Here is a 26,791-nt window from a genome sequence, read left to right as displayed (position 1 = left end):
TATGAACAGACCAATCACAAGCACTGAAATTGAAACTGTGATTAAAAACCTTCCAACAAACAAAAGCCCAGGACCAGATGTCTTCACAGGCGAATTCTATGAAATATTTAGAGAAGAGGTAACACCTATCCTTCTCAAACTCTTCCAAAATATAGCAGAGGGAGGAACACTCCCAAATTCCTTCTACGAGGCCACCATCACCTTGATACCAAAACCACAGAAGGATGTCACAAAGAAAGAAAACTACAAGCCAATATCACTGATGAACATAGATGCAAAAATCCTCAACAAAATACTAGCAAACAGAATCCAACAGCACATTAAAAGGATCATACACCATGATCAAGTGGGGTTTATTCCAGAAATGCAAGGATTCTTCAATATCCGCAAATCTATCAATGTGATAAACTATATTAACAAATTGAAGGAGAAAAACCATATGATCATCTCAATAGATGCAGAGAAAGCTTTTGACCATATTCAACACCGATTTATGATAAAAACCCTGCAGAAAGTAGGCATAGAGGGAACTTTCCTCAACATAATAAAGGCCATATATGACAAGCGCACAGCAAACATCATCCTCAATGGTGTAAAACTGAAAGCATTTCCACTAAGATCAGGAACAAGACAAGGTTGTCCACTCTCACCACTCTTATTCAACATAGTTTTGGAAGTTTTAGCCACAGCAATCAGAGAAGAAAAGGAAATAAAAGGAATCCAAATCAGAAAAGAAGAAGTAAAGCTGTCACTGTTTGTAGATGACATGATACTATACATAGAGAATCCTAAAGATGCTACCAGAAAACTACTAGAGCTAATCAATGAATTTGGTAAAGTAGCAGGATACAAAATTAATGCATAGAAATCTCTGGCATTCTTATATACTAATGATGAAAAACCTGAAAGTGAAATCAGGAAAACACTCCCATTTACCATTGCAACAAAAAGAATAAAATATCTAGGAAAAAACCTACCTAAGGAGACAAAAGAACTGTATGCAGAAAATTATAAGACACTGATGAAAGAAATTAAAGATGATACAAATAGATGGAGAGATATACCATGTTCTTGGATTGGAAAAATCAACATTGTGAAAATGACTCTACTACCCAAAGCAATCTACAGATTCAATGCAATACCTATCAAACTACCACTGGCATTTTTCACAGAACTGGAACAAAAAATTTCGCAATTTGTATGGAAACACAAAAGACTCTGAATAGCCAAAGAAATCTTGAGAACGAAAATAGGAGCTGGAAGAATCAGGCTCCCTCACTTCAGACTATACTACAAAGCTACAGTAATCAAGACAGTATGGTACTGGCACAAAAACAGAAATACTGATCAATGGAACAGGATAGAAAGCCCAGAGAGAAACCCACACACATACCATCACCTTATCTTTGATAAAGGAGGCAGGAATGTACAGTGGAGAAAGGATAGCCTCTTCAATAAATGGTACTGGGAAAACTGGACAGGTACATGTAAAAGTATGAGATTAGATCACTCCCTAGCACCATACACAGAAATCAGCTGAAAATAGATTAAAGACCTAAATGTAAGGACAGAAACTGTCAAACTCTTAGAGGAAAACATAGGCAGAACACTCCATGACATAAATCACAGCAAGATCCTTTCTGACCCACCTCCTAGAATAATGGAAATAAAAACAAAAATGAACAAATGGGACCTAATGAAACTTCAAAGCTTTTGCACAGCAAAGGAAACCATAAACAAGACCAAAAGACATCCCTCAGAATGGGAGAAAATATTTGCAAATGAAGCAACTGACAAAGGATTAATCTCCAAAATTTACAAGCAGCTCATGCAGCTCAGTAACAAAAAAACAAACAACCCAATCCAAAAATGGGCAGAAGACCTAAATAGACATTTCTCCAAAGAAGATATGCAGAATGCCAACAAACACATGAAAGAATGCTCAACATCATTAATCATTAGAGAAATGCAAATCAAAACTACAATGAGATATCATCTCACACTAGTCAGAATGGCCATCATCAAAAAATCTAGAAACAATAAATGTTGGAGAGGGTGTGGAGAAAAGGGAACACTCTTGCACTGCTGGTGGGAATGTGAATTGGTTCAGCAACTATGAAGAACAGTATGGAGGTTCCTTAAAAAACTACAAATAGTATTACCATATGACCCAGCAATCCCACTACTGGGCATATACCCTGAGAAAACCGAAATTCAAAAAGAGTCATGTACCAAAATGTTCATTGCAGCTCTATTTACAATAGCCCGGAGATGGAAACAACCTAAGTGCCCATCATCGGATGAATGGATAAAGAAGATGTGGCACATATATACAATGGAATGTTACTCAGCCTTAAAAAGAAACGAAATTGAGCTATTTGTAATGAGATGGATAGACCTAGAGTCTGTCATACAGAGTGAAGTAAGTCAGAAAGAAAAAGACAAATACCGTATGCTAACACATATATATGGAATTTAAGAAAATAAAAATGTCATGAAGAACCTAGGGGTAAGACAGGAATAAAGACGCAGACCTACTGGAGAACGGACTTGAGGATATGGGGAGGGGGAAGGGTGAGCTGTGACAGGGCGAGAGAGAGTCATAGACATATACACACTAAGAGACGTAAGGTAGATAGCTAGTGGGAAGCAGCCGCATGGCACAGGGATATTGGCTCGGTGCTTTGTGGCAGCCTGGAGGGGTGGGATAGGGAGGGTGGGAGGGAGGGAGACGCAAGAGGGAAGACATATGGGAACATATGTATATGTATAACTGATTCACTTTGTTATGGGGCAGAAACTAACACACCATTGTAAAGCAATTATATCCCAATAAAGATGTTAAAAATAAATAAATAAATAAATAAATAAAATGTATCTATGAAGATTCAGCTGAATTAGAACTCAGGTTCTTTGTATCATATCCTCAAGAAATAAAATAAAATTTCTTAGGGTAGGAAATTAAAATAGTGTAACCATTGAACTTAGACATGTATGTGTAGGCACCTCAGGACCATCATTTAATATCTCTGTCTCTCTGGGCATATTACTTTTTTTTTTTATGTGGGCCTCAGTTTCCTCACATACAAAGTGTAGACACTTATGCTTACCTCACAAGATCAAATTAGAGAATAAATGGGGGCCAGGTGAATTTGAGGGACCTTTAGCCTTTAGGACACCAGGGTAAATGTATGACTGTGAAGGAGCCCAGCAACATGTGGGTAGTCAGGGACCGATACAAGCATATCCATCTCCAGGCCCTTTCTCTGGTAAAGACTGTACTAACTCCTTTTTAAAATCAAGTTAAAATCTATAGAGTGCATATAATCTTAGACATATTATCAGTCAACATCTTTTACATGAATTATACTTTCAATCATTACTTCAGTGGGTAGGCACCAATTTACGTTACTACTGAGCCTTATTTGGACTTGGATAATTCTTGTTGACAATATTGCAAGTGAATGATGATCTACAGTATAATTAAGGTGGTGACAATTAAGGGTGACAGCAGAGGGTTCACTAAGTCTTGAAATATTTTAATTTTTCCCTTGTTTATCTTTTCTTTTGTCTTTGCAATTCAGAACGTTCAAATAACACATGGTCATGATTTGACAATTATTCAGCTTTATCAGATCCAAAATTCTACTAATGAGGTAAAAGACAGTGCCTTAGGGAAGTGATTCATGCACTTGGTTGTTGGCCTTGATTTAATTCATCAGATAAAGGCTTGATCTTCTACCTTCTTATACCAATTCTTTGTGGTTGAAGGATTGGCTTTGTGCTGCTTTCTGTTTACAGCAGTAAATATCCCTATTGCTTTCATTTTATAGAATCCTGCTACACAAAACTCAATGTAAAAAAGAGCCAAATTGAAGAAAGGTGTGGGGCAGAGTATGATTACTTACTTTACAAATCAGTTTTCCCATTACAAAAAAATCCACAACGGATGCATTCTAATAAATTCTGAGTTCCCTAATAAGTTATATGTTTTCAGTTTGTTTTGTTTTGTTTTAGCTTTCAGTTTCCCTAAGATAGGTTTTAAGCAAATCTCAGGAGAGGTTTTTCCAACTGCCCCAAAAGACATCAAGCTATCAAGATCCCTTCATAAAACATTGTAACTAACTCTCACATTCCTTTTTGTATTTGCATGCTCTGTTACCATTAAATTCTCATACTCTCAACCCCCAGCACTCCCTTTACTTTCTGTTCTCAACCTCAAGAAATACTTCTCATCCTTTAGTACACAATTCAAATATCATCACTGCTGTGATTCCTTCTTAACTTTAGCATGCAGATTTAGCACCCCTTATCCTGAGTTTCCACAGCTCTATGTCAGAGTCCTAATATAACCTTATCATTTTATAATATACATTATTATTATAGTATACATTATTTTCTCCCATGAGATGTTGAACTCCTAGAGGGAAGAGGTCATGTCAGGAACAGTATGTAGGAATAACACTCTCTCCCTGCCCAATGACTTGTATAATATTTCATACATACTTTGCACTTGACAAAATTTTATCAAGGTAATTTCAAGATGTGTCCCAGAACTAGAGAAGAACATGTAGATCTCATCTGATATTTGGATATTTCTCTACTTTTCGCATGAAATTTGGTGAAGAAACAATTTATTGTTAGAAAACTTGAATTCCTTTCATAGTTCTTACTTACTTCTGTGTACTCCTGAACAAATCTGTTAACATTTCTGGACCTCAGATATCTCATGTGAACATAGGGAATAGATCATTTATTTGCCTTCTCAAATAAGATTATAAAATCTTATTTTATAATAAGATTTATCCTATTTATCCTCAAATAAGATTAAAAATCATAATACATAAAATACATTTTGGAAAGTAAAATCTTATAATTACTGAGTAAGATTTGCTGAAAAACCTGAGTCTGCACTGGAAGAACCAGATGTGAATGCAGGGAAATTAAGTGGACCCTAATCATGCTCTATCACTGAAGAACAACCTTTATATATCAAACCACAAACACATAGAAAGATCAATATTTAAAACACTTATAGGGTTTTTAAAAACTCCATTTAAATCTTAAAGTATAGCTGTGAGATTTTATATTTGTTTTGTTTTTTGAGCAAGGGGAAGGGATGGTAGGCAGTGGAACAAAGAGAGAAATCTAAGAATGGGCCCAAGTTACATGAAATTCATTGGATAATTTGTTCAACTTTTATTTAGCTTACCCTGTGTAAAAATTTATGTGTAGTACAAAAACAGCTTAAATGGGGGTCATGAAGTCTTTATTCTAAATGTGACTCTGATACTACTGTGTACATGAATTTGGCAAGTCCCTTCAACTTCTGGGGCCTCAGTTTCACCATCTTTCAAATACAGTGGTGACTCTGGTTTATCCTGTTTTCTCAGCACTTATAGAATTCTTAGATAATATTAGGTGTAATGTTTCACATATAAAACAAAGTAAACACATTTTTATTTATATAGGATATAATATATAATGTTCAATTATATTAATTTAAATATTAAAAAGGCATGAATGTATAAAAGACAGTGTTAGTCCAGAGGGTTTAGATCTCTTCTAAATATAACCTTCAGGAGGTAGAGAATGAAATACGAACAGCCCTATTTTCTTCTTAATAGTGACTGATAGAACTCTTTCTCTTCTTCTCCAGGGTGTTAAAAATAATGTAAAAGAGTTAGATAAAATCTCACAGAAGTCTATAAATTATTACCTCCATGACACAAGTTATTACTTCCAGGCACAAGTTTTTGCCCTGGGCTTCAGCTTTTCCGTCCATAAAATGAGAACAACTAGTCAGATTGTGATAAGGATTGAATATATGCATGAAAAAAATGTAGCTAATACCTGCTACACAATGGTGCTTCATAAATATTCACTTCCTTCTTGTTTCCCCTCTATAGTAACTAGTACAGGACCTATGCATAGTATGTACTCAATAACTTGCTGATCAATTACTTGAGCTTTGAAATTTCTCACACACAGTTTATTTATTTACCTATACATTTTAAATCTTGTGAGAATTTGTGCTCCAGTAAAGTTGCAAATCCTTTCAAAATTCCCTACTCACAAAACTATATCTTAGTACAATATAGATAGAAAAAAACCTTAATTTCTTAGTAAGCATGGAAAATCTCCAAGATTTTCTTCATTTAAAACATATGGTCCGGGCTTCCCTGGTGGCGCAGTGGTTGAGAGTCCGCCTGCCGATGCAGGGAACATGGGTTCGTGCCGCCGTCCAGGAAGATCTCATATGCTGTGGAGTGGCTAGGCCTGTGAGCCATGGCCGCTGAACCTGTGCATCCGGAGCCTGTGGTCCACAATGGGAGAGGCCACAACAGTGAGAGGCCTGCGTACCGCAAAAAATAAATAAATAAATAAAAAATATAACATATTGTCCCAGTAAATTCAGTTTCTCATTCATGTTAAGGCTGACATGGAACTAACTTAGGATTTGAAATAGAAACATCTTCTTTAGATTCTTCAGAAAAGCAGCCTTTTTCAAATCCCTTCATATAACCCACTTCAATTAGCATGTACAGTCCTTTTGCATAAGCACTCAAATTGTGGGAAGGAAAGTAAATTGTACCTGTATTGATACATATCTTCAGCTTTATAATTTTAAAAATATTTTATCAACAGTTCATTTGAAAGGAAACATTTTAACCTTCAAAAGAATGTTATATTGAGAATCAATGCTTGAACATTTATATACTGGTAACATCAAATGCATCATAGGGGCAAAGCCAAAGGATAAGATATGATTCCATCACTCTGATTCCAAACCAAGCCATCAGGACAGCATTTTCCAGGCCTGGAACTGTACTGTGAATTGTTTCTGAAGTTATAGCCAAGTATGTTATTTATAAAATCAGTACAACTGAACTATTTACACTCTTTCATTCTTAACCATCTCTAAGGTAAGCTGACTACTCCTGTCTTTATCACATTAGAAGAGTTTGCTCAAGTATTTAATTATGAACTGACTTCTTTGGTACATAGTGAATGTGAGAGTAACCCAGGTCTCACTGCTGGCCAAGTTGTTATGTTAAAAATTTTCAGGGGTTGGAATGGTGACAATGATCAGTCAGTACAATTAATACTGAGGCGGGGTCAAAATAGAAAATATCACCTCCAGGGTAAGTATATTGCTGAAGGATGCTCCTATCCAACATCTCTCCAAGTTCCATTTCCCTGGAATAAGTGACTGAAAACTAGTCGCTCTATTCCCACATCTCCCAAGCTCCTGGTGAAACAAGAAAATATCAAGTCAGCGAAAAAAGGGGACTACATGGGCACATTATGGGACCCACACAGCACCTCTCTGACCTCACATACTGCTCATGACAATTCTGTTGATTAGGCCGTCACCTTTTACTTAGATCTTTTTCTCTCTCATCTCTCCATTTTATTTTCATATTGTTCTTCCTCATTGAGTCAGACTTACTGTATTCTCTCAAAATATAGTTTTATTTTATATGGATTATATTCTTTTCATCCTTCAACCTTACCTCCCTCCCTAATCCTTACCTATTTTGATTCATGCTCCTTCAAACTATTACATCTTTTTAAAGGAAACCTTTTAGAAAATTCCTCATTCACATACAGTTGTGAAGTTTTCACTTCACACTGACAAGCATTTAGTGATTGACCACATCCAGATCTACCTATTTATTTTCTTTTTACTTATCCCTGTGTTTTGTTATTTTTTGGGTGGGGCTGGAAGGGTGTTAAGGTGTTTAATTTTGTGTCTCTTGCTACTGTTCCAATCTCTTTACCTTTGCTGTCTGTGAAAGGAATATTCCTTTTTCCTCTTCTTTATGGATCAATTTTCTTATCACCTGTGGACCCACCACAAAAATAATCAGCTTTATGGGGATTATACTATTCTTTGGTATGCCAAGAATGTTGCCTCGACTTTGAGTCCTTTTGTAAAGCACTAAAACTATTGAGTCTTTTGTATATATCTTTTCCATGCTAACTCGAATATTTCTCCTTTCTTTTGGCATCCCCAAAGATATATTCTCCATGGGGGTCTTTTTATATTTATATAAAAAGTTATATTTACCTGTTTATTTTCTAGTGATATCCGTAGCCTCAAGATAGTCAACATTTAATCACCTCAAAGCCTACTACATATCTATTTCTTTATTCTTAAAATTTTTAATATATATTGGAGCACAGTTGATTAACACTATTGTGTTAGTTCCAGGCATACTGCAAAGAGATTCAGTTATACATATATATGTATCTATTATTTTTCATATTCTTTTCCCATTTAGGTATTTACAGAATATTGAGCAGCATTCCCTGTGTTATGCAGTAGGTCCTTGTTGGTTACCTATTTTAAATATAGTAGTGTACACATGTCAATCCTAAACTCCCAATCTATCTCTCCCCCACACCAAGTCTTCCCCCCTGGTAACCAAAATCTCATTCTCTAAGTCTGTGAGTCTATTTCTGCTTTGTAAATTTGTATTATTTCCATTTTTTTAGATTCCACATGTAAGCAATATCATATGATATTTGTCTTTCTCTGCCTGACTTACTTCACTTAGTGTGATAATCTCCAGATCCATCCATGTTGCTGCAAATGTCATTATTTCATTCTTTTTAAAGGCTGAGTAATACTCCATTGTATACATGTACCACATCTGTATCCATTCATCTGCTGATGGAAATTTAGGTTGCTTCCATGGCTTGGCTTTTGTAAACATCACTGCAGTGAACATTGGAGCACATATATCCTTTCAAACCATGTTTTTCTCTGGATATATGACAGGAGTGGAATTGCTGGATCATACGGTAGCTCTTATTTTAGTTTTTAAGGAACCTCCATACAGTTCTTCATAGTGACAGTAACAGTCTACATTCCCACAAACAGTGTAGGAGTATTCCCTTTACTCCACACCATCTCCAGTATTTATTGTTTTTAAATTTTTCAATGATGGCCATTCAGACTGGTGTGAGGTAATACCTCTTTGTAGCTTTGATTTGCATTTCTCTAATAATTAGTGATGTTGAACACCTTTTCATGTTCATCTTGGCCAGCCAAGAAATTCTGTTTAGGTCTTCTGCCCATTTTTTGTTGGGTTATTTGTTTTTTTGATATTGAGCCACATGAACTGTTCATAAATTATGGAGAGTAATCCTTTGGCAGGTACATTATTTGCAAATATTTTCTCCAATTCTGTAAGTTGTTTTTTTTGTTTTGTTTATGGCTCTTGCACTGTGCAAAAGCTTTTGAGTTTAATTAGGTCCCATTTGTTTATCTTTGTTTTTATTTTGATTACTTTAGGAGGTGGATCAAAAAAGACCTTGCTGTGATTTATGTTAGACAGTGATCTGCTTATGTTTTCCTCTAAGAGTTTTAGAGTATCAGGTCTTACATTAAGTCTTTAATCCATTTTTACTTTATTTTTGTGTACGGTATGAGGGAGAGTACTTTTTTTCTTCAAAGTAACTTTTATTTTTTTAACAACTTGATTGGAATATAATTGCTTTACAATGGTGTGCCAGTTTCTATTTTATAACAAAGTGAATCAGTTATACATATACATATGTTCCTATATCTCTTCCCTCTTGCATCTCCCTCCCTCACACCCTCCATATCCCACCACTCTAGATGGTCACAAAGCACCAAACTGATCTCCCTGTGCTATGTGGCTGCTTCCAACTAGCTATCTACTTTAGGTTTGGTAGTGTATATATGTCCATGTCACTCTCTCACATTGTCACAGTTTACCCATCCCCCTCCCCATATCCTAAAGTCCATTCTCTAGTAGGTCTCTGTCTTTATTCCTGTCTTACCCCTAAGTTCTTCATGATGTTTTTTTCTTTTCTTAAATTCCATAGACATGTGTTAGCATACGGCACTTGTCTTTCTCTTTCTGACCTATTTCACTCTGTATGACAGACTCTACATCCATTCATCTCATTACAAAGAGCTCAATTTTGTTTCTTTCTATGGCTCAGTAATATTCCATTGTATATATTTGCTACATCTTCTTTATCTATTCAGCCGATGATGGACACTTAGGTTGTTTCCATGTCCTGGTTATTGTAAATAGAGCTGCAATGAACATTATGGTACATGACCCTTTCTGAATTACGGTTTTCTCAGGGTATATGCCCAGTAGTGGGATTGCTGGGTCATATGGTAGTTCTATTTGTAGTTTTTTAAGGAACCTCCATACCATTCTCCATAGTTTCTCCACCAATTCACATTCTCACCAGGAGTGCAAGAGTGTTCCCTTTTCTCCACACTCTCTCCAGCATTTATTTTTTCTAGATTTTTTGATGATGGCCATTCTGACTGGTGTGAGATGATATCTCATTGTAGTTTTCATTTGCATTTCTCTAAGGATTAATGATATTGAGCATTATTTCATGTCTTTGTTGGCAGTCTGTATCTTCTTTGGAGAAATGTCTATTTAGGTCTTCTGCCCATTTTGGGATTGGGTTGTTTGTTTTTTTGTTATTGAGCTGCATGAGCTGCTTGTAAATTTTGGAGATTAATCCTTTGTCATTTTGTCATTTGCTTCATTTGCAAATATTTTCTCCCATTCTGAGGGTTGTCTTTTGGTCTTGTTTACGGTTTCCTTTGCTGTGCAAAAGCTTTGAGGTTTCATTAGGTCCCATTTCTTTATTTTTGTTTTTATTTCCATTTCTCTGGGAGATGGGTCAAAAAGGATCTTGCTGTGATTTATGTCTTAGAGTGTTCTGCCTATGTTTTCCTCTAACAGTTTGATAGTTTCCGGCCTTACATTTAGGTCTTTAATCCGTTTTGAACTTATTTTTGTGTATGATGTTAGGGAGTGATCTACTCTCATACTTTTACTTGTGCCTGTCCAGTTTTCCCAGCACCACTTATTGAAGAGGTTTTCTTTCTCCAATGTACATTCCTGCCTCCTTTACCAAAAATAAGGTGAACATATGTGCGTGGGTTTATCTCTGGGCTTTCTATCCTATTCCATTGATCTATCTTTCTGTTTTTGTGCCAGTACCATACGGTCTTGATTACTGTAGCTTTGTAGTATAGTCTGAAATGAGGGAGCCTGATTCCTCCAGCTCAGTTTTTCATTCTCAAGATTGCTTTGGCTATTCGGGGTCTTTTGTGTTTCCATACAAATTGTGAAATTTTTTGTTCTAGTTCTGTGAAAAATGCCAGTGGTAGTTTGATAGGTATTGCATTGAATCTGTAGATTGCTTTGGGTAATAGAGTCATTTTCACAATGTTGATTCTTCCAATCCAAGAACATGATATATCTCTCCATCTATTTGTATCATTTTTAAATTCTTTCATCAGTGTCTTATAATTTTCTGCATACAGTTCTTTTGTCTCCTTAGGTAGGTTTTTTCCTAGATATTTTATTCTTTTGTTGCAATGGTAAATGGTAGTGTTTTCTTGCTTTCACTTTCAGATTTCTCATCATTAGTGTATAGGAATGCCAGAGATTTCTGTGCATTAATTTTGTATCCTGCTACTTTACCAAATTCATTGATTAGCTCTACTTAGTTTTCTGGTAGCATCTTTAGGATTCTCTATTTATAGTATCATGTCATCTTCAAACAGTGACAGCTTCACTTCTTCCTTTCTGATTTGGATTCCTTTTATTTCCTTTTCTTCTCTGATTGCTGTGGCTAAAACTTCCAAAACTATGTTGAATAAGAGTGGTGAGAGTAGGCAGCCTTGTCTTGCTCCTGATCTTATTGAAAATACTTTCAGTTTTTCACCATTGAGGATGATATTGGCTGTGGGTTTGTCATATATGGCCTTTATTATGTTGAGGAAAGTTCCCTCTATGCCTACTTTCTGCAGGGTTTTTATCATAAATGGGTGTTGAATTTTGTCGAAAGCTTTTCTGCATCTATTGAGATGATCATATGGTTTTTCTCCTTCAATTTTTTAACATGGTTTCTCACATTGATTGATTTGCGTATATTGAAGAATCCTTGCATTCCTGGAATAAACCCCACTTCATCATGCTGTATGATCCTTTTAATGTGCTGTTGGATTTTGTTTGCTAGTATTTTGTTGAGGATTTTTGCATCTATGTTGATCAGTGATATTAGAATGTAGTTTTCTTTCTTTGTGACATCTTTGTCTGATTTTGGTATCAGGGTGATGGTGGCCTCGTAGAATGAGTTTGGGAGTGTTCCTCCCTCTGCTATATTTTGGAAGAGTTTGACAAGGGTAGGTGTTATCTCTTCTCTAAATGCTTGATAGAATTCGCCTGTGAAGCCATTTGGTCCTGGGCTTTTGTTTGTTGCAAAATTTTTAATCACAGTTTCAATTTCAGTGCTTGTGATTGGTCTGTTCATATTTTCTATTTCTTCCTGATTCAGTCTTGGCAGTTATGCATTTCTAAGAATTTGTCCATTTCTTCCAGTTTGTCCGTTTTATTGGCATAGAGCTGCTTGTAGTAATCTCTCATGACCTTTTGTATTTCTGCAGTGTCAGTTGTTACTTTCCCTTTTTCATTTCTAATTCTATTTACTTGAGTCGTCTCCCTTTTTTCCTTGATGAGTCTGGCTAATGGGTTATCAATTATGTTTATCTTCTCAAAGAACCAGTTTTTAGTTTTATTGATCTTTGCTATCATTTCCTTCATTTCTTCTTCATTTATTTCTGATCTGATTTTTATAATTTCTTTCTTTCCACTAACATTGGGTTTTTTTGTTCTTCTGTCTCTAATTGCTATAGGTGCAACGTTAGGTTGTTTATTCAAGATATTTCCTGTTTATTAAGGTAGGAGTGTACTGCTATAAACTTCCCTCTTATAACTGCTCTTGCTGCACCCCATAGGTTTTTGTTCGTCGTGTCTATATTGTCATTTGTTTCTAGGTATTTTTTGATTTCCTCTTTGATTTCTTCAGGGATCTCTTCGTTATTAAGTACTGCATTGTTTAACCTCCATGTGTTTGTATGTTTTACAGATCTTTCCTTGTAATTGATATCTAGTCTCATAGTGTTGTTTTCAGAAAAGATACTTGATACGATTTCAATTTTCTTAAATTTACCATGGCTAGATTTGTAACCCAAGACATGATCTATCCTGGAGAATGTTCCATGAGTGCTTGAGAAAAATGTGTATTCTGTTGGTTTTGGATGGAATGTCTTATAAATATCAGTTAAGTCCATAGTGTTTAATGTATCATTTAAAGCTTGTATTTCCTTATTTATTTTATTTTGGATGATCTGTCCATTGGTGAAAGTGGGGTGTTAAAGTTCCCTACTATGATTATGTTACTGTCGATTTCCCCTTTTCTGGCTGTTAGTATTTGCCTTAAGTATTGAGGTGTTCCTATGTTGGGTGCCTAAATATTTACAATTGTTATATCTTCTTCTTGGATCGATCCCTTGATCATTATGTAGTGTCCTCCTTTGTCTCTTCTAATAGTCTTTATTTTGAAGTCTATTTTGTCTGATATGAGTGTTGCTTCTCTCCAGCTTTCTTTTGGTTTCCATTTACATGGAATATCTTTTTCCATCTCCTCACTTTCAGTCTGTATGTGTCTCTATGTCTGAAGTGGGTCTCTTGTAGACAGTATATATATGGGTCTTATTTTTGTATCCATTCAGCCAGTCTGTGTCTTTTAGTGGGAGCATTTAATCCATTTACATTTAAGGTAATTATCAATATGTATGTTTCTACTCCTATTTTAATTGTTTTGGGTTTCTTAATGTAGGATTTTTCCTTCTCTTTTGGTTCTTGCCTAGAGAAGGTCCTTTAGCATTTGTTACAAAGCTGGTTTGGTGGTGCTGAAGTCTCTCAGCTTTTGCTTGTCTGTAAAGGTTTTAATTTCTCCATCAAATCTGAATGAGATCTTTGCTGGGTAGAGTAATCCTGGTTGTAGGTTTTTCTCCTTCATCATTTTAAATATGTCCTGCCAGCCTCTTCTGGCTTACAGAGCTTCTGCTGAAAGATCAGCTGTTAACCTTATGGGGATTCCCTTGTGTGTTATTTGTTGTTTTTCCCTTGCTGCTTTTAATATGTTTTCTTTGTATTTAATTTTTGACAGTTTGATCAATATGTGTCTTGGTGTGTTCCTCCTTAGATTTATCCTGTTTGTGACTCTCTGTGTTCCTCGACTTGATTAACTATTTCCTTTCCCATATTAAGGAAGTTTTGAACTATAATCTCTTCAAATATTTTCTCAATCTCTTTCTTTTTCTCTTCTTCTTCTGGAACCCCTATAATTCGAATGTTGGTGCATTTAATGTTGTCCCAGAAGTCTCTGAGACTGTCCTCAGTTCTTTACATTCTTTTTTCTTTATTCTGCTCTGCAGTAGTTATTTCCACTATTTTATCTTCCAGGTCACTTATCCGTTCTTCTGCCTCGGTTATTCTGCTATTGATCTCATCTACAGTATTTTTAATTTCATTTATTGTGTTATTCTTCATTGCTTGTTTCATCTTTAGTTCTTATAGGTCCTTGTTAAATGTTTCTTGCATTTTCTCTATTTCCAAGATTTTGGATCATCTTTACTATAATTATTCTGAAGTCTTTTTCAGGTAGACTGCTTATTTCCTCTTCATTTGTTAAGTCTGGTGGGCTTTTATCTTGCTCCTTCAACTGCTGTGTGTTTTTCTGTCTTCTCATTTTGCTTATCTTACTGTGTTTGGGGTCTCCTTTTTGCAGGCTGCAGGTTCATAGTTCCCATTGTTTTTGGTGTCTGTCCCCAGTGGCTAGAGTTGGTTCAGTGGATTGTGTAGGCTTTCTGTTGGAGGGGACTAGTGCCTGTGTTCTGGTGGATGAGGCTGGATCTTTTCTTTCTGTTGGGCCGATCCACGTCTGACCGTGTGTTTTAGGGTGTCTGTGGACTTATTATGGTTTTAGGCAGCCTCTCTGCTAATGGGTGGGGTTTTGTTCCTGTCTTGCTAGCTGTTTGGCATACGGTTTCTAGCACTGTAGCTTGCTAGTCGTTGAGTGAAGCTGGGTGCTGTTGTTGAGATCGAGATCTCTGGGAGATATTTGCCATTTGATATTATGTGGAGCTGGGAGGTCTCTTGTGGACCAGTGTCCTGAAGTTGGCTCTCCCACCTCAGAGCAACAACACTGACTCCTTGCTGGAGCAGCAAGAGCCTTTTATCCACACAGCTCAGAATAGAAGTGAGAAATATGTAGAAAGAGAGAAAGAAAGAAAGAAAGGAAGAAAGAAAAAAAGAAAGAGAGGAAAGAGGATAAAATAAAAAGTAAGATAAAATAAAGTATTAAAATGAAAAATAATTATTAAGAAAAAAAATTTTTTAAGTGAAACAAACAGACAAAAAAATGGACGGATAGAACCTTAGGACAAATGGTTACAGCAAAGCTATACAGACAATATCTCACACAGAAACATACACATACACACTCACAAAAAGAGCAAAAGCGGAAAAAATAATAAATCTTGCTCTCAAAGTCCATCTCCTCATTTTGGGATAATTCCATGTCTATTCATGTATTCCACAGATGCAGTGTACATCAAGTTGATTGTGGAGCTTTAATCTGCTGTTTCTGAGGCTGCTGGGAGAGATTTCCCTTTCTCTTCTTTGTTCGCAAAGCTCCCAGGGCTCAGCTTTGGATTTGGCTCTGCCTCTGCATGTAGGTCTCCAGAGGGTGTCTCTTCTTCACTCAGACAGGACGGGGTTAAAAGAGCAGCTGCTTCAGTGACTCTGGCTCACTCAGGCCAGTGGGAGGGAGGGGTGCAAATGCCGGGTGAGCCTGCAGCAGCAGAGGCCAGCGGGACGTTGCACCAGCCTGAAGCATGCCGTGCATTCTCCCGGGGAAGTTGTCCCTGGATCCCGGGACCATGGCAGTGGCCAGCTGCACAGGCTCCCTGGAAGGGAGGTGTGGATAGTGACCTGTATTCGCACACAAGCTTCTTGGTGACGACAGCAGCAGCTTTAGTGTCTCATGCCCAACTCTGGGGTCCGTGCTGTTAGCCACGGCTCACGCCTGTCTCTGGAGCTCCTTTAAGCAGCACTCTTAATCCCCTCTCCTCACGCACCAGGAAACAAAGAGGGAAGAAAGTCTCTTCCCTCATCGGCAGGTCCAGACTTTTCCCCAGACTCCCTCCCAGCTAGCCGTGGTGCACTAACCCTCTGCAGGCTGTGTTCACATTGCCAACCCCAGTGTTCTCCCTGCACTCCGACCGAAGCCTGAGCCTCAACTCCCTGGCCCGCCCACCCCGGCAGGTAAGCAGACAAGTCTCTCGGGCTGGTCAGTCCCGATAGGCACTGATCCTCTGTGCAAGAATCTCTCCACTGTGCCCTCTGCACCCCTGTGGCTGCACTCTCCTCCACGGCTCTGAAGCTTCCCCCCTCTGCCACCCACAGTCTCTGCCCGTGAAGAGGCTCCTAGTGTGTGGAAACCTTTCCTCCTTCACAGCTCCCTCCCACTGGTGCAGGTCCTGTCCCTATTTTTTTGTCTCTGTTTATTCTCTTTTTTTTAATTCTCTTTTTCTTTTGCCCTACCCAGGTACGTGGGGAGTTTCTTGCTTTTTGGGAGGTCTGAGGTCTTCTGCCAGCCTTCAGTAGGTGTTCTCTAGGAGTTGTTCCATGTATAGATATATTTCTGGTGTATCTGTAGGGAGGAAGGTGATCTCTCCATCTTACTCTTTTGCCATCTTCCTGATTCCTAAAGTAAAAAAATATCTCCTGGCTTGGATAGCATTCGGGAGGGGATGTATTAATTTCTTCTTTTCTGCAGCCATTCATGGGTGAGCATTGTCAGAATGTCTCCCTGTGAGCTGCTAGTGTTAGAGGTTCTCCTGCAGAGGCGGGGGGTGGCTCTGTTCACCATGGGGACAAGGACAGTGGCAGCAGAAGTTCTCGGGTGTGTTCTAATTCATTCTTTTGCATGTAGCTGCCCGGTTTTCCCAGCACCACTTATTGAAGAGACTGTCTTTTCTCCATTTTATAATCTTGCCTCCTTTGTTGTAGATTAATTGACCATAGGTGTGTGGGTTTATCTCTGGACTCTCTATACTGTTTCAGTGATCTATATGTCTGTTTTTCTGCCAGTACTATACTATTTGATGAATGTAGCTTTGTATTATATTCTGAAGTCAGGGAGCCTGATTCCTCTAGCTCTGTTTTTCTTTCTCAATAATACTTTTGCTATTTGGGATCTTTTGGATCTGCATATAAATTGTAAAATATTTTGTTCTAGTTCTGTTAAAAATGCCATTGGTAATTTGATAGGGATTGCATTGAATCTGTAGATTGCCTAGGGTAGTATAGTCATTTTCACAATATTGATTCTTCCAATTTAAGAACATGGTATATCTTTCCATATGTTTGCATCATGTTCAGTTTCTTTCATCAGTGTCTTATAGTTTTCAGAGTACAGGACTTTTGTCTCCTTAGGTAGGTTTATTCCTAGGTATTTTATTCTTTTTGTTGAAATGGTAAATGGGTTGTTTCCTTAATTTCTCTTTCTGATCTTTCATTTTTAGTGTATAAGAATGCAGTGCAGGGCTTCCCTGGTGGCGCAGTGGTTGAGAGTCCTCCTGCTGATGCAGGGGACATGGGTTCGTGCCCCAGTCTGGGAAGATCTCACATGCCATGGAGCGGCCAGGCCCGTGAGCCATGGCCGCTGAGCCTGCGTGTCTGGAGCCTGTGCTCTGCAGTGGGAGAGGCCAAAACAGTGAGAGGCCCGCATACCGCAAAAAAAAAAAAATAAAGAAAGAAAGAAAGAAAAAGAAAAAAAAGAATGCAGTGCAAAATATTTCTGTGTATTAATTTTTATCCTGCAACTTTACCAAATTCATTTTTGATCTCTGGTAGTTTTCTGGTAGCAGCTTTATATTTTCTATGTATAGTATCATGTCATCTGCAAACAATGGCAGTTATACTTCTTTTCCAATTTGGATTCCTTTTACATTTTTTTTTTTCTTCTCTGATTGCCATGGCTAGGACATCCAAAACTATTTTGAATAAAAGTGGTGACAGTGGCTATCCTTGTTTTGTTTCTGATCTAAGAGGTTTTATTTCAGTTTCTAACCAGTGAGTTTGATGTTAGTTGTAGGTTTCTCATGTATAGCCTTTATTACATGGTGGTAAGTTCCCTCTATGCCCACTTTCTGGAGAGTTTTTATGATATGTGGGTGTTGAATTTTGTCAAAAGACTTTCTGTATATATTGAAATGATCATAACATTTTTGTTCTTCAATTTGTTGATGTGATATATCACATTGATTGACTTGTGATTATTGAAAAACATTGCATCCCTGAGATAAATCCCACTTGATCATGGTGTATGATCATTTTAATGTACCACTGGTTTCTATTTGCTAGTATTTTGTTGAGGATTTTTGTGTCTATGTTCATAAGTGATATTGGCCTGTAACTTTGTGTGTGTGTGTGTGTGTGTGATATCTTTATCTTGTTTGGATAGCAGGGTGATGCTGACCTCATAGAATGAGTTTGGAAGTATTCCTTCTTCAGCAACTTTTTGGAAGAGTTTCAGAATGATAGAGGTTAACTCTTCTCTAAATGTTTGATAGAATTCACCTGTGAAGCCATCTGGTCCTGGACTTTTGTTTTTTGGAAACTTTTAAATCTCAGTTTCAATTTCAGTACTTGTGATTAGTCTATTCATATTTTCTCTTTCTTCCTGGTTCAGTCTTAGAAGGTTTTACCTTTCTAGGAAATTGTCCATCTCTTCTAGGTTGTCCATTTTATTACTGTATAGTTGCTTGTAGTAGTCTCTGATGATCCTTTGTATTTCTGTGGTGTCCATTGTAACTTCTTCCTTTTCATTTCTAATTTTATCAAGCCCTTTCCCTTTTTCTCTTGATGACTCTGGCTACAGCTTTATCAATTGTGTTTATCTTTTCAAGGAACCAGCTCTTAGTTTCATTGATTTTTTCTATTGTTTTCTTTGTCTCTATTTCATTTATTTCTACTCTGGTTTTTATGATTCTTTCCTTCTACTAACTTTGGATTTTGTTTATTCTTCTTTCTCTAGTTGCTTTAGGTATAAGATTATTTTGTTTATTTGTGATTTTTCTTGTTTCCTGAGCTAAGATTGTATTTCTATAAACTTCCTTCTTAGAACAGCTTTTGCCATGTCCCACAGATTTTGGATTGTCATGCTTTCATTTTCATTTGTCTCTAGGTATTTTTTGATTTCCTCTTTGATTTCTTCAGTGATCCATTTGTTGCTTAGTAGCATATTGTTTAGCCTCCACGTATTTGTGTTTTTTACAGTTTTTTTTTTCCTTGTAGTTGATTTCTAATCGCATAGCACTGTGGTTGCAAAAGGTGCTTGATATGATTTCAGTTTTCTTAAATTTACTGAGGCTTGCTTTGTGGTCCATCATGTGATCAATCCTAGAGAATGTTCTTATTTTTGTATCCATTCAGCCAGTCTATGTCTTTTTTTTGGAGCACTTAATCCATTTACATTTAAGGTAATTAATATATATGTTCCTATTGCCATTTTCTTGATTTTTATGGATTTGTTTTTGTCAGTCTTTTTTCTTCCCTTTCTTTTTTGTTCCCTTCTCTTGTGACTTGATAATTAACTTTAATGTTGTGTTTGGATTTTTTTCTTTTTGTTTGTATCTATTGTAGGTTTTCAGCTTGTGGTTACCATGAGATTTTGATATAGCAGTCTATACATAAACAGGATTATTTTAAGATGCTGGTCTTTTAATTTCAAATGCATTTCCAATATCCTGCATTTGTGCTCTCCTTTTTCTCACAATTTCTGGTATTGATAACATATTTGTGTGCAGATAATTTTCTACTTTTACTGTATATTTGCCTTTACTGGTGAGCTTTTTCATTCATAATTTTCTTGTTTCTAGTAGTGGCTTTTTCTTTTCTGCTTAGAGAGTAGAGAAGAAATTCCTTTAGCATTTGTCACAAAGCTTGTCTGGTGGTGCTGAATTCTCTTAGCTTTTGCTTGTCTGTAAAGCTTTTGATTTCTCCATCAAATCTGAATGAGAGCCTTGCTGGGTAGAGTATTTTTTCTTGTAGGATCTTCCCTTTCATCTTTTTAAATACCACTCCCTTCTTGTCTGCAGTTTCTGCTGAGAAATCAGCTGATAAATTTATGGGAGTTCCCTTGTAAGTTATTTCTTTATTTTCCCCTGTTGCTTTCAATATTTTTCTTTGTCTTTAATTTTTTTTTTTTTTTTGCCTTTAATTTTATCAATTTGATTACTCTGTGTATCAGTGTATTCCTCTCTAGGTTTATCCTGCCTGGACTTTCTGTGCTTCCTGGACTTAGGTGACTGTTACTTTTCCCATGTTAGGGAAGTTTTCAGCTATTATCGCTTCAAATATTTTCTCAGGCCCTTTATCTCTCTCTTCTCCTTCTGGGACCCCTATAGTGTAAATGTTGGTGTGTTTAATGTTGTCCCAGAAGTCTCTTAGACTGTGTTCATTTCACTTCATTCTTTTTTCTTTATTCTGTTCTGCAGCAGTGATTCCCACCATTCATTCTCCTGCTTAGTTACTGTGTTTTTGAGTCCTTCTAGTGTATTTTTCATTTCAATTATTGTATTGTTTATCTCTGTTTATTTGTTCTTTAGTTCTTCTAGGTCTTTGTTAAACATTTCTTGCATCTTCTCTATCTGTGTCTACATGCTTTTTTCTGATATCTTGGATCATCTTCACTATCATTACTCTGAATTCTTTTTCTGACAGATTGCCTGTGTGCACTTCACTTAGTTGCTCTCAGGTTTTATCTTGTTCCTTTATCTAGGACATATTACTCTGCCATCTCATTTTGTCTAACTTTCTGTGATTGTGGTTTACGTAGGCTACAGAATTGTAGTTCTTCTTACTTCTGCTGTCTGTCTTCTTGTGGATGAGGCTGTCTTAGAGGCTTGTGCTGGCTTCCTGGTGAGATAGTCTGGTTCCTGCCCACTGGTGGGTGGAGCTGGATCTTGTCCCTCTGGTGGGTAGGGCTGTGCTCAGTAAGACTTTAAGTAGCCTCTCTGTTGATAGGTGGGGCTGTGTTCCTGCACTGTTCGTAGTTTGGCCTGAAGCATCCCAGCACTGGAGCCTACTGTTTGTTAGGTGGGGTTAGGTCTTGAGGAGAAAATGGTTGCCTCCAGGAGGGCTCATGTCAATAAGTACTCATCAGAACTACGACTGCCATTGTCTTTGTCCCTACAGTGAGTCACAGCACCTCACCCCCATCTCTGCAGGAGACCCTCCAATACTAGCAAGTAGGTAGTTGGCCCAGTATCTTAAGAGGTCACTTCTTTTTTCTCTGAGTCCTGGTGCACAAAAGACCTTACATGAACCCTCCAAAAGTGGAGTTTCTGTTTCCCCCAATCCTGTGGATTCCTGTGATCAAACCCCACTGGCCTTCAAAGCCAGATTCTCTGGGGGCTCTTCTTCCCATTACCAGACTCCCAGGCTGGGAAGCCTGACATAGGGTTTAGGACTTTCACTCCTGTGGGAGAAATTCTGTGATATAATTATTTTCCAGTTTGTGGGTCACCCACCCAGCAGGTATAGGATTTGATTTTATAGTGATTGCACCCCTTGTACTGTCTTGTTGTGGCTTCCTTTTGTCTTTGGGTGTAGGGTATTGCTTTTGGTAGATTCCAGCTTTTTTTCTTTTCTTTTCTTTTCTTTTTTTTTTGTCAATGGTCGTGCAGCAGTTAATTGTGATTTTGATGTTTTTATAAGAAAGTATAAGCTCACGTTCTTCTACTCTGCCATCTTGCCAGCCAATCCTATTTCTTTAATTTGTTATATTCAGCCTTGTAAGCTCCTCCGGAAACCCAACCACTGACAACTTCTGTTTCTTATGTATCAAAAAAACCCAAATTACCAGTCTTTACCTTCATTAATACTCTGTATTTCTTTATTCTTGTAGCTTTCTCTTTTAATTCATTAACCATAAAATTTGGTTTGATCACCCTGCATAGGTCCCACAATGAATATAGTTTCTTAAACTCCTGTAACTTTCTAAAAACAACTTTCCTTTTGGTATCCAAAGTCCATGCATACTATGTCAAATCACAGATAAGAAAAAGGAGACAGGAAATTCCTAATCAGAGAAACAAACACAACAATCAGCAATAATATGTGTGTCTATGTTTGTATATATATTTCATTGACTATTCATAACACTTCTTTCTTTATGTGAGCATTTTTGTGATCAGGAGCACATTTTTCTCATACCATGGCTATTTCATAAATATCATATTAATATTTTTAAAAAGACATATAAATTAAGATCAAATGTCACCCAGCAGGAAGACAAAGGAAAAAATGATTTTCTTAAAGTTCTATATGTTGTCACCTGCTGTCTCTCTATTCTCCATCAGCCTTCCTTTTACAGTCCTTATGCTTTTAAACGTTTTGCCAAATACTTGGTATTTAACAGCCACAGCTAACTAACCTATGGCAGCATCAGGATTGTTGTTTTTGTTGTTGTTGTTATTATTATTCACTCTATAAGGTTGCCTCTATAGAGATCCCATCATTTGGTATTAAAACTCACTGCTTTTACCAACTCCTCCTGCTCCCAGCATTACCTCTGTGTACTCTCTGGCCCTGACTGATGACCTCCTGGGGGAACAGCTGACTTCATTTTCTACCTCCATCTTACCAGAGGAATCAGAGGAGAAAAAAGAAGAAAAATGTTGCCTCTCTGGTTATCTGTCCCACCATTCTGCTACTCTATGTCAGCCTTTCTGATTTGGTGGTAAAGCACACAAATTGCCATGTCAGTTGTGTTCTTGGTGCTTTTATTCCTCTGGTACACTTATTTCAATATTGGTTAAGAGAAAGGAGTACATTGAAATGTCCTTTTACAGTAAATAAATGAATGGCTTGCCAAATATCAATGGACACAGAGAGGAAAATTTAGCTAATGAATTGGCTTTAATCTCAATGTTTAACGTATCTATTCATATTCCTCAAATGGAAGTAAGGAAGATTTTCCCCTATATACATGGAAGATGAAAAACATAAAGTGCAAGGGGAGTTTCCTAGGTACAAAGTCCTCTTTCTCTGCCTCTGCTTTGAAATTCTATATCACTCTACTCTAGTCCCTTCTTCTAAGTTACTAAGGGCCACAAGACATCCTCATTGACAATGGTTGAATTTTGGAGCATTCTAATGTTACAGAGTTTCAGTTTTATTAGTGAACTTTTGTGAATTTGCATACCTCATGCCTTGAAGAGTGCACCCAAGAGTCTGAGAGTATGTGTCTATGTCTATTTGAGAGACAGAGAAAAGGTGGGGGGCAGGAGAGAGAGAGAGAGAGAGAAGTATCTTCCAGGTGTATAAATGATGATCGATATGAATCTTTAAGTAAACAAAATCATTACATGGCAGATTTCTTTGCTCTTGGGAAAATTATTAAATGATTGACGTTTGCATTTTCTTCCTCTAACCTACTCTGGCACTTGCCATGCTTTTTTAATGTCACATGATTCCCTTTGAGTGCTCATCTCCATCAGTGAAGACCCAGGTGTTCAGTGTTTATTCAGAGCCACTCAACTCCTTGAGCAGGATAAAAGTACTCTCCACCTCAGCTCTGTCAGCTGCTGCTTACCTTTCCAATCCTTCTTCGTGGACAAAAGGAGAAACTAATTTAACAAGCAATTCCTTCAAAGTGAATGCATTAACTCTATTTATATGGATATCTTTCTAAACTCCTCTAGGAACTGCTAAGGCATCCAGTCACTGTAAGTGACACCCTACTTCACTGTAGGGGGAAGTTTGGCACATCGAGAGGTTTTTGCTCACTTCTTCAGTCACTGATAGGCAGAGCTCATGACACCTGTGTCTACAAAGTCATTCTTCTCTTTATTAGAGCATTTACAATCTTTATTACCATGATTTATTTACATTGCAGTTCACCTCACTAAAGAGTGATGACCCTACCTTAATTCATCTTTATCTCTCTAGAATTTAGCACAGTACCGGGCATGTGCTAGATGACTAAGACATTCTTGTTAAATGAAGGAATTAATTGCACTGAGTGACTGTCTATTGTCACTATTAATGAAATTAACCTTGAAACTCTATGATTTACTATTTATACCCTAATGAAAAGATAAATCAGAGAGGGAAGAAATTGCAACTTAGTTGATAATCTCTGAGTAAATTAATGTTTGTCATGTGCATTTTCAGCATGAAATTTAAGACCTTTGTAAACAAGATGATAGCACAATGCCTCATGACAAAAAGTGAACTGGAAACATCAAAGCCAAGGGATTAACAGAAAAGAGCTAACTTTGTAAATAGGAGTCAGAGTTCCATTTGCATGGTACAGACGTCTCTATCACACTGATCTCCTCATAAGCATATTCAGTAAAATTCACAGTAGTTCTTAATGCCTCTGGTTGTGGAAGGATTCACTTTATTCCAGAAGACTAATTAAGATTGGAATATCTGAAAAGTGGGATCTCACATGAGATCTAAATAAGCTGTATTCATTCATTTATTCATTCAACATGGATTCATTCATAAAATATGGATTAATCTGCTCATTCTCAAAATCATTTATTCAAATGTGTTAAGGTTTCTAGAAAAATAAAGGAATACACAATATAGTCCATGAGCTCAAAGTGATTATACCCTCGTGTGGGAGAAAGACACCTGCATAATCATTGGAATAAGCCAGTATGTCTCAGGTAATTGAATAAATGAATGAGCAGTGTCTGCTAGGAACACGGGGGAAGGAGAGATTGATTACAAATAGGAAGACAAGGTGAGATGCTAGAAAGAGGGAGTACAGTACCTCAGGCTAGATTTAAAGTCAGAATTCAAATGGAGGAAATTACTAAAAACAGGGGTATTGAAAGTTTAGAGAATAGGGTGGTTGGTGAACTGCAAGTTAATGATATGTGGTTGATGCATAAAAACATAGAAACATAGTCTAAAAGTTGGATTATAGATGAATCACAAAGAACCTTAAATTATTGCATAGTGTGAATTTCTTTTTCATCTAACTATCTAAGCTTTCACAAAACACGATGTCCAATTTGAAGCAGAACAGTGAATGACATAAGCTTCTGATTAAAAGAAAATCTTCCCTAACTGAAACTACTTTTCTTCTATTAAATTTTGGGGGTTTTCTCAAATTCCTGTGCTTTGGAACTAAGTGAAATTTCTATATATTTATTATTTTTGAGGTCACTAATTTGACACTTAGCGTTCTCAATTCCTCTCTATAGCTTGTCAGTTTTACAAAGAGAAACTATGGTGGAAAGCTAATGGTTTGAAATGATATCTAGCAAAAAGCCTAGAAATAGCATCTCCAGAATTCTAACCAACATACTTATCAAGATGTAGAAAACAGAGAAACAATTACACTGAAGACAAAGCCTAGGAAAAATCAGGCTAACTAGGAAAAAAAATAATCACTGACAGTTTTGGACTTGGCTTGATGAAATCAACCAGTCTGCTGTCTTAAAAATCAATATGGAAAATTGTGAAACCTCCTGCAATCTACCCCTTGGTTTAGAGATGAAGGTGTGAACTAAACATGAAATTGTAAATGGATTATTCCACTTTCCTACTCCTGTTTTATGAGATGGTCAGAAGCCCACTTTCCCATCACCATTAATAAAATCTATATATAATTGCAACTCACAGAAAATGGCAGTGTGTCAGGTACATGAGAGAGGCATAGATAGTTAAGTACTGCACTCTAGAAAGTTAGTCTCAACAAAACCAGAAAAATGAAAAGCCCTAGAAAGAAAACATGCTAGATATTGTGGATTACATAAGTACTCCTGTTCAGGAAACTAAGAGTGAGGTCCAAGCAGTCTTGTCAAATAAGCTTAGATAGATCTACACATTTGTGGAACAGTAATCAGAAAGGGAGTTTTCTAAAAAAATATGTGGCACAAGTAAAAGAAATGCTATGACAATGACAAAGAGAACAATCAGATCTATGAAAATCTTCAAATTCTGTAATTTTTGCTCCAAAAAAAAAATTCACAAATTCTTGAGTATGCTAGAACATGGCCTCTATAGAAAAGTAGAAAGCTTAAAAAGAGAAAAATCTTTATACAAAAGTAGTATATATGTTGTATAAAGAGATAGATCTCAGATTAAAGTACAGTGGTAGGAGATACAATATAACAATCATAAAGCGATGCAAGTTATTTTAGTACCAAACACCAGAACTGGCACATAGTGGGTTCTCATTAAACATCAGCTCCTGTATGCAATGACAACAGACTGATAAAAAAATAATAGAAAGTAATATTGAAAAATGAAAAGAAATGTGTTACAATAACGGATTTTAAACCCAAACTGAAGATGGTAAAATCATATTTGACATTATTAAAACTAAAATCAGTGTAGTGGAGGAAAAAGTTAAGATTCAGAGGAAAAGGAAGTTGATGACAATGATGAAAGAAGTGGTAGAGATGGAGGACATGGGACTTTCACCCAATTCCTTTTTCTTACTATTCCTCTTAGAGGAATGGAGAATGAATACACTGTGTGTAGTGCTGGATTTGATGCAACACAACAGTTAAATAATAAGTTCAGAAACCAGCTGCTCCAGGAACAGGTGTAGGGCAGGTAAAAAAATTTTTTTACAGTGAACTGTTACATGTGTTTCCTGGGGAAGAAATATAAGGAATGGTATCTTGGAAAGAAATCAAAAGAGAAGGCAGAAGTGGTTAGTCTGAAGAAAGAGTTTGACATCACACCAATACTGTGGAAACAAAGAAATATCAGGAAAAAAAAAAAAAAAAAAAAAAAAACCAAATCAGACACTGGGGGCAGCCAGCCAGGAGAAATTTCCTGAACTGACAAATTCATCTTTAATTAGATGTTTTCACATGTTATATGGG

The 26,791-nt window shown here is 36.8% G+C and overlaps 1 protein-coding gene across 1 annotated transcript in view; it reads right to left on the bottom strand.

The window, feature by feature from the left end:
* RIT2 (Ras like without CAAX 2) overlaps positions 1–22,573 on the bottom strand; it is a 599,180-nt gene extending 576,607 nt beyond the window's left edge. Inside the window, 1 exon segment of the mRNA XM_065890056.1 lies at positions 22,471–22,573. Within this exon segment, the coding sequence (XP_065746128.1) occupies positions 22,471–22,573 (103 nt within the window).
* Between the last annotated feature and the right edge of the window lie 4,218 nt (positions 22,574–26,791).

This window comes from Phocoena phocoena, chromosome 13, assembly GCF_963924675.1.
Source record: "Phocoena phocoena chromosome 13, mPhoPho1.1, whole genome shotgun sequence".
Taxonomy (NCBI): Eukaryota; Metazoa; Chordata; class Mammalia; order Artiodactyla; family Phocoenidae; genus Phocoena; species Phocoena phocoena.
This window is presented reverse-complemented; position numbering and strand designations above follow the sequence as displayed.